The 14,950-nt window shown below is 39.3% G+C and overlaps 1 protein-coding gene across 1 annotated transcript in view; it reads left to right on the top strand.

Moving 5' to 3' along the window:
• Positions 1-511: 511 nt before the first annotated feature.
• Hhip (hedgehog interacting protein) overlaps positions 512-14,950 on the top strand; it is a 95,703-nt gene continuing 81,264 nt past the window's right edge. The window contains exons 1-4 of the mRNA XM_026392721.2: positions 512-1,096; positions 6,720-6,912; positions 12,546-12,702; positions 13,683-13,884. Of these exons, the coding sequence (XP_026248506.2) occupies positions 818-1,096; positions 6,720-6,912; positions 12,546-12,702; positions 13,683-13,884 (831 nt within the window). The 5' untranslated portion in view covers positions 512-817. The remainder of the gene's footprint in view (positions 1,097-6,719; positions 6,913-12,545; positions 12,703-13,682; positions 13,885-14,950) is intronic.

Raw genomic sequence — 14,950 nt, forward strand, 5'->3', positions numbered from 1 at the left:
TGCCTCGGCCCGGCCGCCCCCACTCGGGCGCCGCGGAGAGGCGGACGCGCTAGGTCCCGCGCCCTCGAGGCTGGCTCCGCCGGCTCCGCCGCCCTCCCCCTCCGTCCGCCGGGGCCCGCCGCCCCTCCCAGCCGCAGCCAGAGGCCGCCGGGGCCCGGGGACGCGCTCGCCCCTGGGCCGCCCCCTCCCCTCTCCCCCACCCGGGCGGGGGCGCGCGAGAAGTGGTGACGTCAAGGGGCGCGCGGTGGCAGCACCTCCCCGCGCGCTAGTTAAAAAGAAGAAGAAAAGAGGGAGCGAAACATGAGAGGCTGTGTGAGAAGCTGCAGCCGCCGGCAGAGGAGACCTCAGCATCATCTAGAGCCCAGCGCTGGCCCTGCCTCCGCCTGCCCCGCCGCCACCGCCGACGTTTCTGTTCCTGCTACTGTCTCACCTAAACAACTCCCGTTACACGGACAAGTGAACTTCTGTGGCCGTCTCCTCTTCTTCCTCCTCCTTTTCCAACTCCTTCTCCTCCCACGTCCCAGCTGCAGCGGAAAGCCCCTAACCCAACTGACACTGGCACAGCCGCAAACGGTGTCATCTGCACAACTTTATCTCGCTCCTGCGGTTCCCCCGAGGCATTGGACCCATCGCCCCGACTCTTCTTTTTTGCAAAGTTGCATCGCTTTACGTATTTTCGCCCGGGCCACTTTCCTCAGCCTCTCCAGTGTCCCGCAGCCCGGTAGCCTCCTCCTGGAGCTGCGCCCTAGTGCCCCTGCTGGGCAGTGGCGTTACCCCCCACCCTCGCGCGCCCAGCCCCTGCCGCTCACGGCAGACGATGCTGAAGATGCTCTCCTTTAAGCTGCTACTGCTGGCCGTGGCTCTGGGCTTCTTTGAAGGAGATGCTAAGTTTGGGGAAAGGAGCGACGGGAGCGCAGCCAGGAGGAGAAGGTGCCTGAATGGGAACCCCCCGAAGCGCCTGAAAAGGAGAGACAGGCGGATGATGTCCCAGCTGGAGCTGCTGAATGGGGGAGAGATGCTGTGCGGTGGCTTCTACCCTCGGCTGTCCTGCTGCTTGCGGAGTGACAGCCCGGGGCTGGGGCGCCTGGAGAACAAGGTAGGGACTCGCCCGCCTCACGGATGCGAACTTGGCATAAGGCTGGGTGGGGTTCCCTGTGGCTCTGGCGATGCTGGTCGCTGTAAGAAGTGCAAAACTTGTTCGGGGAGTTCTGCTGATAACTTGTTTAAAGCGCTAACGTGACTCCGTTGTGTGATCCTCTGGGGTGCGCAGATAGCTCTCCCGCCCCCAGAGCCCGCGGTCGGGATGCTGTGCAAACTTGTCTGTCTCAGAAAAGAGACGCTTCTGTGGTACCCTCATCCCGTGCCGGGTAAATATTTTAAAAGAATCGCGATTAACAGTGTATTTTGGATCAAATCGGGTATTGGCTGCGGTGAAACTGTAAATTAAGGTGGCTGTGGTTTCCGGTTTATTTTTCTAGGGAAAAAGATTTGTGCAGTTTTCTCCACGTGCTCGGTTAGAGGGAGGACTGAATCGTAAAGGATGTTGAAGCATGGTTTGGTTTATGATCCTCAGCCCCGTCAGAGGGGGGGTGCCTTGCATTACAATAGTTAAGCCAGCGGAAAGGAACTCCTGATACCTCCGGTAGAGAACCCGAAAAACTGGCGAGTGATTTTGCTGGGTCGTGTTTATCACATAAAACTCTGTCATTTTGTAACCTTATATATTCAGGCTTGCCGTGGTGGTGAGTCGTCTAGGAAGACCTCTAGGAACATTGTTTTAGGGGCGATGGTGTTTATGATTCCCTTATGTTGATAAATGTTAACCAAATAGGAACATAGTGTCGGTCGAGTGCAAAGCCATGCTTATTTTTGACTTTGCAATCTCTTTCCTGCCTTGGGATGCAGTAATGTGTGCAATGCACTGTACAGACTGCTGGATCACGTCATTAACAATCACTGCACGTGAAATAAACAATCAGGTGTCTTTGCTCCCCCTCCCGTTCCCCATTTTAGGTTTAATTAAGAATTCCTCTGTTACAACACTGCAGTTGTCAAGGTCTGAGAGACTCTTGGAAAACTTGTGCTTCAGTCTTGCTGGCCCAGGCATTAAAAAAAAAAAAATACCCAGGCTGAATCTAATTTTTATGCTCAGTTCACGGTAGATTTCACTCTATTCTCATGTAAACAGCTCCTACGAATCAACATATGTGTCTGGGTGGTATCTCTCACTTTGTTTTGTAACAAAAAGCCATATTGCATCATTTAATTTGCTCAAGTCATGCAAATAGGAAAAAATCAATAGGACAAAAAGGGGTCGACTTATCCTCCTCCCCACTAAACTGCTGCCCACACACAGAGTCCTGTTGCTTATGGCAAAAGAATAACAACAACACCATTGTATTTGTTAGTTGGTTCACTAATGGGTGAAACTAGAGAACATCATTCTCTTTCAGTCCCCAGCTCTGTCCAAATGTTCATGCCTTTTGAGGGAGCATTTGTCCAACTCCTTCTATTCCCAGATGAGTGAGAACTGTCTTGCTGCAGGTTTTCAGCTGCAACTCACTCTTTATTCTTACCATATGCAGCAGTAGTCTGAGATTCAGGGAACAGATATTCCAGCATTTTTTTCAAAACAATGTCATTAAGCTCCAGTGTTATAATTGAATTAAGTTGCAAAACAGCTACATTCAGATTATCTTAAAGGTTTTACCAGGAGCCCCAAGGAACCAGAAACTCAAAGAAAGGTTTAGAAACATTTGCCATTAAGTGTCCCTGTGTGCAATCTGGGCTATGAGTATACAGATGATGTAGAGACCCCTGCAATATTGACTTCTCCCAGGAACATAGTGCAATGAAAACTCTGTTCTTAACTAAATATAGTGGAGTGAAGGGGAGGGGAGGAGGGACCAGGGGAATTACAACCCTTAAGAGAAGCTGTATAAATTTTTTTTAAAAGAAATCATCCTTTAGGAAGCAATCTGCCACGTTAGCTATCCACATTCCTTTCTTCCTCTCATGCTCCCAATCTTCAACAAACCCCTACTCATTTGGAAAATGTGTCTGAATTATTAAATTGGGCACCCTGGTCTTTGCTGGTTCCATTACAAGTGGTTTATAAACCAACAGTACTCAAATTGTTCAAACCAGAGATTTGATATAGCTATGCATATGCATTCTTGACCTATGTTAGTTCTCAAATTTTAATAGTTTTCAAAACATGTTATTTTATAATAAACTTCAGTGTTTCCTTTTTCCCCCATAAACCTTCCTGGATTATAATATATGTTAGGGTCTTATTTCATAATGTGTATACAGGAGAGATGATGGCTATTCGAAAGGGCCCTTTTTTGTTTAGGAAAGAAAAAAATATATTTCCCCAGGAAAGATTTCTGCAGTTTTTCAAGTAGTAGCTTTTTTCCTAAGGGAAAAAAATTATTTGACAAATAGATAGTAAGAAACTAGGTAGGAATATTAACATGCTTAGCTCTGCAATTAATTCTAGTTTCTACACTAACAGTTTTTCTTTAATGAACTAGCATTGAGTTCATTTCCTTAGCCATGATACTGTGTTTTTGTATTTTAATTCCTGTACACTATAATAACGTCATGTATTGCAATGAGGTTGTAAACTGCCTTTCAAATAAGTACTGCCAAAATTTAGGAAGTTATATTGTCTCAGGAATTTTTGCAGTTCCTAAATACAACATGCTAAAAAGATCTAATTTCCATTAACCAAATTAAACCCCGACCAAATGAGTTGCCCCCATTTCTAAAACTTAACTTGTAGCCACAGAGGCATAGAGGCTCTCTCTACCTTGGGTGGTTTCACAGCCAAAGCTGTCAAGGAATGGGTGAAAAGTAATTGTTTTCAAGTGTGCCCTTTTACAATCATTTGTTTGCTCTGGCTCTTTCAGGGACAAAGGCTATTGTTGAACACATCCAACTAAACAAATAACTCATCCTGGGGTCCCTTTAACAGCTGCCTTAGTACAATGATCTATTTACATATTAGCCTAAAATTGAAACTGAACTCTTTAATGACATAATCCAGCAATATAGTCCAGAGACGCAAGTGTTCTAAGGAACAGCTGAACAACCTTGTAGGCATATGATTTTTAGAAATAACTTTTTGTGTAACCAAGTGATCTTAAGGCGACATTTTAATATACTGTCATTATTTTCTCCTTTTGTCCTTTTCTGGAACCCACGTGGGTGTTTTTTTTTACCCTCTTTGTTTAGTTACTTGATAAATAAGGAGAAATACAGAAGGTCTCTGTCACCGTTTTACTGTTTGTTGATAAGCTATAGTTGTAGGCCACACTCTCCTGTATCCCAGGAGTTATCTTAACTTTCTTATATGGATTTCACTTTCACGTGGCCCAAGATTAAAAGGATGACCTGCCAGATGTTACAAATTAGTCAGTCACTGCCACACTCATTACTGGGCATGCTGCAATAATGTATCAAACTTTTAACATGATTTCTTCCAAAGTATATTCAGTTTAAGCCACTATAAATTAGATGGTTTTGTATATGGCTTTAAAAAATTGAAACAGGAAATTAGCTTAAAATTCTTCTGAAGATGGATTGTATTGTCAGAAAGTTAAGGACCTGGATGAACATAGATATACAGGCAAAAATAAATAAATACAAAAGGAAAAGAAAAAAAAAATCACCCTACCAATACCCACACCAGTACTCATCTGTCTAAACCAGAGGAGTGGCTTTGGCCGAGTCAGTTTAATTGACTTCAGTAAGACTATTGCAATGTTCATTGAAACCCAAGCCAGAATGATGGCTCTATCTATCTTCAAATAGGTATTTACACTGCAGACCTCACACAGAGCAAAATGTTACCATCCTGCTGGGCCGGAACAGCATGAAACTTTAAAAAGAATAATATTATACTCGATTTCAGATAATTTATTGAATCCTATTTCTGCAACTTTTGAAGAGGGATCTTGTGGCCAGGACTCATTCCAAAAATTGGAAAGACAAAATTCTTTAGACACTTAAAATCAAGCTCTTCCTGGATAGCCTCTAGGAGAGTATTTGGGGATCATTTTGTTTCAACTATAAAAAAAAGGGAAGCATTCGTATTCTTCATAAAACCAAGAGTAATTACAATCCAGTTTTTCATCCAGTAAAAAAGGTGGCTTCAGCATCCTGTAGTTGTTTTGTTCTTTCACTGCTAGATGATAAACAAGCAAAACCAAGCTGAGCATAATTAATATGGAATAGATCTGGTGAGGTCCGCCAGAGTATGGACAATAAAAGACATTTAAAACATTCTTGGAATGCAAATTCTAAGTGTCTGGTGTATGTTTCCCTTTAGAAAACTTTAACCATTTAAGCAATTGTCATTTAAATAAATTGATAAAATTAAAAATATAAATATCATTGTGATTAAGAATGACTTTTCTGAATATTGTATATAGTTATAGCATATCGTATTTTTTTTTTTACCTGAAATAGGGTAATTTCTATTGGACTTTTAAATACTCCATGCCTAAATGTCAGCATGCTTGTATTTCTTTTGTTACCTTGTTCCTCTACATCAGGCATTTCATGATCACCTATGATGTCATAATCCTAAAATATAGAGGCCATATGATTTATTCAAATTAGAAGCTCAATTTATGAATGAACTGTTTGCTTTAAACAGTGATCTAGAGTTTGAAACATTAATTTGAGTGCATAGTTCTAAAGAAATAATAGAAAGGCAATTGAATGAATTGGGAAAACATATGAAATTTATTAGCATTTTTTTAATATGGAAAAATGCTTGATTTGGACAGCTTTGCATTTCTTGTCTCAAATGCTGTGCTGATATTGTCTTCAGTATTTATTAAAGGTGCTCCTGATACCAGCTTTTTAATGTTAGCATGAAATACCAAGTCTATTCTCTCTACTAATTACTAACCTCTATGGATCAATAAGTTTGAAATCAGTTTTATTGAAATAAAAGATGTATCATCTTAAAAATAATAATAAAAGTATGCCTTGTTTCATTAAAATTCATGTTATACAAAAGCACTTTCATTAAACTCTTGTGTTTATTCATGCATATAGCATACCTGAGGAGTTAGAAAGTTTTTCCTGGCTAAGATATAATGAATAATAAAAATTGGTCTTAAACCTGTTTGATTCAGCTTCGGGTATTTTTATAGAACATGAAAGGCAGTTTAGAAAACTTTCCCTAGGTAGTCTTTAGATTGAAAATTAGTAGAAATTTTTAAAAATGTTATCTGAGCACGTTTACTATAATATCATATTGGGAATTTCAAGAATGAAATAGATTTTCACCTAAGACACAAATGAGCCATGTTTTTAAAAATTAGGCTTTGTGTGCAGTTGCATAAAGGTATTTGGCATTTTTTAAGGGAATTATCATTCAATGGCAGAACATGAAATATCACTTTGAGGCAGAAAAAGGCGCTAAAGCATTCAACAGTCTAAATGTAATTGTCTTCTAATTCTTCACACCTGAAAGACAGAGTCATAGACTTTGATGATCCCTTTTATGATCCCTGACTTCTGTTTCCCCCAACCCACCCCAGAGAGAGCTCATATCCTTATAAAGGCATCCTGGATTATGACCCAGGAACTCTTTTCAGAAAACTTCACTGGCTGAATTAGGCTTATCTGCTTACATAATTGTAAGAAAAACGTGACCAAACCTAACTTCACATCATTTGTTTCTGATTTATGGCTTTCAGATATTTTCTGTGACCAACAACACAGAATGTGGGAAGTTACTGGAGGAAATCAAATGTGCACTTTGCTCTCCACATTCTCAGAGCCTGTTTCACTCACCTGAAAGAGAAGTCTTGGAAAGAGATCTAGTACTTCCCCTGCTCTGCAAAGACTATTGCAAAGAATTCTTTTATACTTGCCGAGGCCATATTCCAGGTAAAAAGACAAGAACAAGTTAAATGAACCATTGCAAATTTTCCTTGTTAGATGCCTGTTCTAAAAAAAACCTGTTAACAAGTTGTAAAATGCATCTTGCCTTTCAAAATACCTATTTTATTTTTAAATGAACCCTTCCAAAGTTCTAAGTTTTATTTCTACAAAAAGAAGTATTATAATTTCTACTGTTGTAATTTCTAAAGTCTACAGATAGTCTACTGGTCTTGCTGAAATGTTTCACATTTCTAATTGAACTCATAATACAGGTGGTAATCTCTATATGTGTTGGATTGGTAGTATAGATTTCTTTTTCTGTCTTATTTTTCTTTTGATATTAGGGTTGGAACCCAGGACATTGTGCATGCTAAGCACACGTTCTATGGCTGAGCTACACCCCCAGCTACATACATATTTCTTTACCTTCCATTGTTAATATCAAAGTCAGCCTCTTCTACAAAACTAATAGATGATTGGAGAATACCTACTGACTTTTAAGATATTCCTTTAAATAAAATATGACTGGGAACCCTAACAAATAACATCTTACAAAGCATTCCATAAAAGGCTAATTTGCTGCCCCGAAACTCCCTGAAGTTGGTGGGGACAGTGGAGTCCTCTCTATTAGACAGATGATGGAAACTAAGCCCTCAGGAGAAGTCCCATGCCTCATTGAAAGTCATTAGAATGGGAAAGTACAAAGTTATCACAAGACTCTAATAATCAGAGATTCCTGGGCATTGAATAAGTTAATCATCCAGAGTTTGTCAGCTTGGGTTGTTGTTGCTTTCATTGGAAGGATCAACAAAGAGGAAGAAAAGAATTTAATGAGACAGACTCTGTTTAGTTAGGCCAAATCACACACAAACAAAACTACTGAAGTTAGCTGTTTATAAAAGAAAAGATAAGCCTTAAGAACTATAGGATGCACTTGGAGAACTTTTCAAACTGCTATATATATTTTATATTTTTTTCTGGCCTAGAGAAGTGCAGATTTTTGTATTTTTAATGTATTTCTCTTAATAACCTAAAGTATTTTGACTGGTTACTTGCTTCCTTTGACTTTAGCATAACATGTACCTAAACCCATCCTATGAGAAAATATTATTGTCTTTATAAACTTAGAGTCATGTTTCTAAGACTTCCCTTAAACCCGTTGTTTCTTCCTCCTTATCACTCTCCGAAGCAAACAGGTCATGGGTGTCTAGATGGCCTGCAGAGAGCTGATAACAGATTAGAAACCATAAAGGTTAGCTGCAAACTGCCAAATCTTAAAGGTTGGCCTTCAACTAAGCTGAAAGTGTTGCGAACACTTGGCATCTTTATTTACCTTTATCGATTATAGATAAATACAGCGATGGTGGAGTTGTGGACTTGTCTGTGGGGGTCTTTATATATGTAAAGTCATTTTAGCATTTGAGAATTGCAAGCACCTCACTCCCCAGATCAACATATGTGGTGACGAATGACAAATTTATTTTTCTACAAAGTTTGTGTATATGTAAAACTGCTGAAGTGCATCAAGATGTCAAGTGCTTTTGGTGGCCACCCAGGCAGCCTTGAAAGATAGCCAGATGAAAGCTCCACTTTCGAGGTGGATGGAGCTGTAAGGGTGCTTTCCAGAGACGCTGGAAGACTTCAGCAGCAAGCAGAGGGGACCTCCCATTCCCATATCACATGCTGAACATCATTTAAAATATTTGTCCCCAAAGAGAGTTGTAATGACACACCCTTTGGGTTACTTATGCTAATTAATCTGTTAGTCAGACTGACCCTTGGCACACAGGTTACCATTTCCTAAAGAGTGATGGATAAGGTAGAAATCCTCCCCTCAGCCCCTGCGTAGTGTCTGTAGACTTCTAGAGCACTCATTTTTCAGAAATGGTTGTGAGAGCAAGTTGGTATGAGTTTCACCTTCTTGAATAATATGGGTTTGCATTTCTCTGAAGTCCATAATTGTGGAAAACAGCTACTTTGGGTTTCTTATTTATAAAAGACTGGTCAACAGGTCTCAGCTGTTCTCACCAGTGACTTCAAGTTTTGATTCTTACAAATCAAAAACTTGAAAAGGAAGGTGGATCTTGCTAAATGATAGAAAACACTGAAAGGGACCAGGAGAGAGAAAGGAACTTCAGAAGCATCTTCATTTTCCCTGTGTTGCTGAGTATACGAGGAAACCCGTGTCGATGAGCGAACCTTTTGCCTTTCTTCTTCAAGAATGTGTCAGAAGACACTCTACTGTTGTGAATATCTAGAAAGAATGAATTTTTTTTTTAAAAAAGTATGGTCATCTTAGAGTATTCGTATAACCTGAAAGACAGATCATTTCTAGAAATTTAAATCCAGAAATAGTCATGGTTTTCTTGTTTTCCCCAAAATGGGAAAAGAAATTAAAAAGCAATAGAAGTGCTCATACACTAGAGTTATAGTAATCATAATGTTCTCCAGTTATTAATTTTCTCAGAGAGGTAAATTCTTTAAATTTCTAGAAATTTCAACATTACATTCAAAAACCACAGGCGCCCTCTGTCCAACCCCTCAGGTCTTTTTACTTGCCTGCACAAGCACATGGGATGCTTTGCTGTTCACCAAACGACTGCATCTGGCACTCTGAGAGGCGTACCAAGGCACCCAGTGGGCCTTGCTTCTCTGTGCTCCTGGTATCATGGTGATTCCTGTCACTCTTGGTCTCCCCAGGAGTAGGGCACTGTGGAGTCAAAGATCTGCACACAGTCAGTTCGGCTAGTTTAATCCTGTTGCGAATCATGAGTCCATCAAGTTCCCGTGACCCACAGCCACTCCCAACTTTATCAGCTGTTTTCACACGGGTCTTATTATCCCAAGCGCAAACTGGAGGAAATGGATGGCTACCTCAAATCCTACGACTTCTACCAGAAAATGTCCCTAAGTGCAGGCCTTCTGCCAAGGGATCAGGAGCTCTTTCCTCCTTTTCCCTTTTCACAATGATTATACTTACGACAAGGAATAAGAACTTCTCTGAGAATAGAGATAGAGCCCAGACTGCCCGTAGCGGGTATTTGTTACAGATCAGTATTTTCTAGGGTGTTCTGTAGCATAGCAGGACTGGACTCCCAATCCAGGAGAATGGCTACCGGCCCAGGAGACTCAATAAGTAATTAGGATTTAAAAGGTGCAGCTGTTTGATACTCACTATACATCCATCATCAGCAGACCTAACCTTGTAAAGATGACCCAGGATGTGCTAAGGATGCACCTTCAGTGAAAGCTCATTAGTGTATTCTTCCAAACCAAAGGGTGGATTAAACCTTCCCTTGCAATAAGTGTTAACCAAAGCCCTGAGACCAAGTCCTTTTGGGCTGTTCACAACAAATGTGTCTATTTCATCATTGCCCACAGCAAAATCAGGTAATTTAAAGGAAAATATTAATTTAAAAGGCTTAGATACTAATATATCATGATTGTAAAAACAGTGCCCATATTTTTATATAAAGTCTTCTGAGCTGGCTCCCTTCTTCACATTTATTCAATGTGAATAAATTTTGTGAGAATAGATTTTGTAAGAAGCTAGGAAAAATGTGTGGTTATATTCTGTATTTTTTTTAATTTGCAAAGATAGCATAGTACTTCTGTGGTAACAGTGTTTATAAACATGCACTTATTAATCTTAAGATATTCTATTTGAAAATGATTTCTCATTTCCTCCCATTTGTCCCCAGCTAAGAAGTCCTTATAAAATGGAATGAATGGTCCATTAACTTCCCCTTGAAATGATATTGGTTTGCAGCTTGTAATGCTAGAATATACAAATTTCTTTTTTTGAAGCAAACTTAAATTTTCTTCCGAATTGAATTTAAATTTTTTTTCTGTGACCTTACAGGCAAACATCACATTAAAACAAATTTTTTTCAAATTCAGTTGTAAACAGATTCATTGCCTGACAGTCTTCCTGTGTGCATATTGGCATGAAGATCTTGCTGCCTGATAGTATATACTTCAAAGGTGTGTGTATGTCTCTCTCTTCAAAGTAAGATTCAGCCCCAAACAGTACAGAGAGTTGAATTTAGCAATTCTGTTTTCCTTCTCATTTTTGTTCCAAGAGACTTGCTTGCCACTATTAGGAAGTTTTCATCTGTATGCTTAGCCATTAAAGGATGAGATCAGGAAAAATATAAATCTTTGGCAAACAGTGAATTGCTGAAGATGAGTGAATGTATGGCTGCCTTCCTTCCTTTCCCAAGTTTTATTGTTGTTTGTTTGTACCAGGGATTGAAGATTGAACCCAGGGGCACTTAACCACTGAGCCACATTCCCAGCCCATTTTTGTTGTTGTTTTTGTTTTTGAGGCTATCTTTGAACTTGTGATCCTCCTGCCTCAACCTCCCAAGCCTCTGGGATCCCTAGTTTTTAATCCTTGATTTTTTTCAAAGAAAACCTTCCAGGCGCTTTCCCCTCCTAGGGAGCACCCATCTAACTGCCAGAACTTCAATCTCTGTGTCCTCTGCCATAGGCATACATATTCTCAAGGACATCTGCTCTAGTTGCCTGGTGCCCAAACGCAAGACCCTTCCCCATAGTCTAGGAGGAAATCAATCTGGAAGACTGTCTCTCAGATATTGAAAAGTAACACATTTCATCCAAAAGTTAGGTTAAAATGTGTTTCGGACTTTAAACAACTAGGACCCTGACATTCTAATCAAGCTCATAGGAAATAAACTTGTAGTGTCTTTCCTGCTCCATTGGTGAGCCTTACTTGGTTGACCCCAGAATCCTGTTCTTAGAAACCTTATAAACCTGAATTTGTTATAAAATTCCTAAATTTCAGCTATGTTACTTGGTGTATTTATCACCAAATAATAGAGAGCACAATAATTTAATTCAATAGATAAAAATTGAAACTTTTAAGATGATAAAGTAGGAGACCAGAAGAAGCAATATAGGACTACTGGTAACTACAGATTCTGGTCTGTGCGGACTCTGGTAACATCATATTTTGAAAGAAGAACTTATCAGAATACAAAAGTGAGTTTTATTAATATGCACAAAAAGCCAATATCTTATAAACTCAAATTGAAAAAGTAATGTAAAACTCTTTTTTTTTCTTCTTATTACAAAATCTTTTTCTTTTATATTCTAAGATAGCTGTATTTATTTGATAAAATTCTTAATATGTAAGAAAAGAAAAAAACATCTTTTACATCCTATCAAATAAGGCTGTTTTGTATTTTTCTTTTGGCTTACTGGTGTCAACTTTTCAGCTTGAGAAGATAGAAGGGATAATTTATAATTTTTATATTGCAAAACCATCAGTATCATCTGTTAAGTGAAGTGCAAGAAACAGACACCTACTGTTTGAAAAGAGCTTATGGTTATGTCATGATCAGTGAGGAAATATGAAAAGAATCAATGCACTAAAAGATTAATACTGGGTTTGTATTATATGTATGTCATGAAATTGATAATTTTAGTTAAAGAAGAAATGTGAATCCCAAACGCCCTCTGATTTTTTCCCTTTTCTGTTATTTTAGTTTTTTTCCCCCCTTAGAATATTGACATAGTGTTGAAAAAGTGTCTTTTCCAGTGTCACCTCTTTCCAACGAGGTGGTTTGGCTGTGACAGTAAATGTTTCTAATGTGTTTTTTTTGCATTGCTTTAAGGTTTTCTTCAAACAACGGCGGATGAGTTTTGCTTTTACTATGCAAGAAAAGATGGTGGGTTGTGCTTTCCAGATTTTCCAAGAAAGCAAGTCAGGGGACCAGCATCTAACTACTTGGACCAGATGGAAGAATATGACAAAGTGGAAGAGATAAGCAGGTCCATAGACAAATGTTCTTTATAATCTTAAAAAAAAAAAAAAAAGTGACAACCAGGTGTGGTGGCACACACCTATAATCCCGGTGGCTTGGGAGGCTGAGGCAGGAGGATCTCGAGTTCAAAGCCAGCCTCAGCAACTTAGTGAGGCCCTAAGCAACTCAGTGAGATCCTGTCTGTAAATAAAATACAAAATAGGGCTGGGGATGTAGCTTTGTGATTGAGTGCTCCTGAGTTCAATCCCTAGTACTGCCCCCAAACAAAAGTGACAAATATTATGAGATTTTTTTCTTTGTTTTTTTTTTTTTTTTTTTCTGTCTTTGAGGTGATAGGGTTGGAGCCCAGGGCCTTGCACACGCTCAGCAAGGGCTCTACCACTGAGCTACACCCCAGTCCTAAATCTTATGTCTTTGACAGTAACACAACTGTCTGTGATTCCTATATTCAGCAGATATGTCCTCCAGATGCTGTTTTCCCCCACTTTTGGATAGTTTACTCCTCTAAAATCATAGCTTAAATACTTAAGACTATTAATCCTGAGTTATGAGCGTGGCTTCTCTCTGACTCATGTGAATTTTATGGGTATAGTTTTAAACTTGAATTTTATGATTGTTCACTGATAGTGCTGTGTACCTGTTCAGCACAATTATGAGCAAATCGGACTTTTACATAGAGATCATAGGACTTTCTCTCTGAGTGCCTTCTTATAAGATTCCATCATTCAGATGAGATAATGAGCTTACGAAAATTTAAAATGCATATGTGTCTGGATTCTCACTTTTACTTTCTGACAGAACTCTGTTTGATCATTTTCCATGGAAAAGATCTGAAAGAATCCTATTCTGACTCTCGGGGTTAGCAGCCCTTCCTGATTCTCCAAAGCACTGACTTCTAGGGGAAATAAAGTTTGGAAAGGATGCTGAGATTACTCCTTGGGTGCTTCATCTCAAGAGAAGCTCACTGGGTTTCTTTCATTTGTTTAGAAAGCACAAACACAACTGCTTCTGCGTTCAGGAGGTTGTGAGTGGGCTGCGGCAGCCTGTGGGTGCCCTGCACAGTGGGGATGGCTCCCACCGCCTCTTCATTCTGGAAAAAGAAGGTTACGTGAAGATTCTCACCCCCGAAGGAGAAATATTCAAGGAGCCTTATTTGGACATTCACAAACTTGTTCAAAGTGGAATAAAGGTTGGCTTTTTCAATTTATTTATCTTTGCTCTGGCTATGTTGATTTTATTTTAGTGTTATCTTCGTCATTGAAGGTGATTCTTTGTAATAAAAGAAAGAAATTTGAAGGAGAAAACAACTAGGCAACATAAGGGAACAATAATGATGACAGCTGAAGGGATAATGGCGTGACATTTTTATGTTACTTGCTGACTGTGAAGAATGCAATCAGTTTGGTATTTTGACATTCTTTGTAATTTTCCCTTTTAAAATTACTTTTGGCTTTATAAAGTGATTGTTTAAATATTGTTTAATGGATATATCAGTACGATTATATATCAGCACTTGCTAGTTGAAACGGAGATCTTTTGGTTATTTTGGCTATTACAAATAATTTTTTTATCGTATGTATTTTTGAGTCTGTCATCAAAATGCTTTTTATACTGTCACTTCCTTGTGCAATGGTTTTACAGGTAAGTCAAATATTTTTATCTATAATTAGACACCTATATGATATATCAGTGTCACTGCTTCTTCTTTCTCACTTCTGTACTTTGAATTCTCATGTTAAATAATCTGAATATATGAGTAAAACTTGGTCAGGTTTGTTTCCCATGAGTAACACAGTACAATATTAGCAGTAGGAAGCTATAAAGCAAGTTATGGCATTCCAAAATGAAGACACACTAACAGCTCATGATGAGTTTAGAATGAAACATAATAACAGTATGTTTTCAGGAGAACTGATTATCCTTTCCATTTCTTTCATTCTTTTTTTTTTTTCTGGTACGGAGATTGAGCTCAGGGACACTCAACCACTGAGCCACATCCCCAGCCCTATTTTGTATATTATTCAGAGACAGGATCTCACTGAGATCCTTAGTGCCTCGAAGTTGCTGAGGCTGGCTTTGAACCCACACAGTCCTCCTGCCTCAGCCTCCTGAGGCGCTGTGATTACAGGTGTGTGTGCCACCGTGCACTTCTTAACTGAAAACAAACAAACAAACAAAAACACCAAAGGAGGATGGCTTTTTTTTCTATTTATATAAAATGAATTCCTTCTTGCTCTGTTATTCTCTACTCAAAT

This window comes from Urocitellus parryii, chromosome 10, assembly GCF_045843805.1.
Source record: "Urocitellus parryii isolate mUroPar1 chromosome 10, mUroPar1.hap1, whole genome shotgun sequence".
Classification (NCBI taxonomy): domain Eukaryota; kingdom Metazoa; phylum Chordata; class Mammalia; order Rodentia; family Sciuridae; genus Urocitellus; species Urocitellus parryii.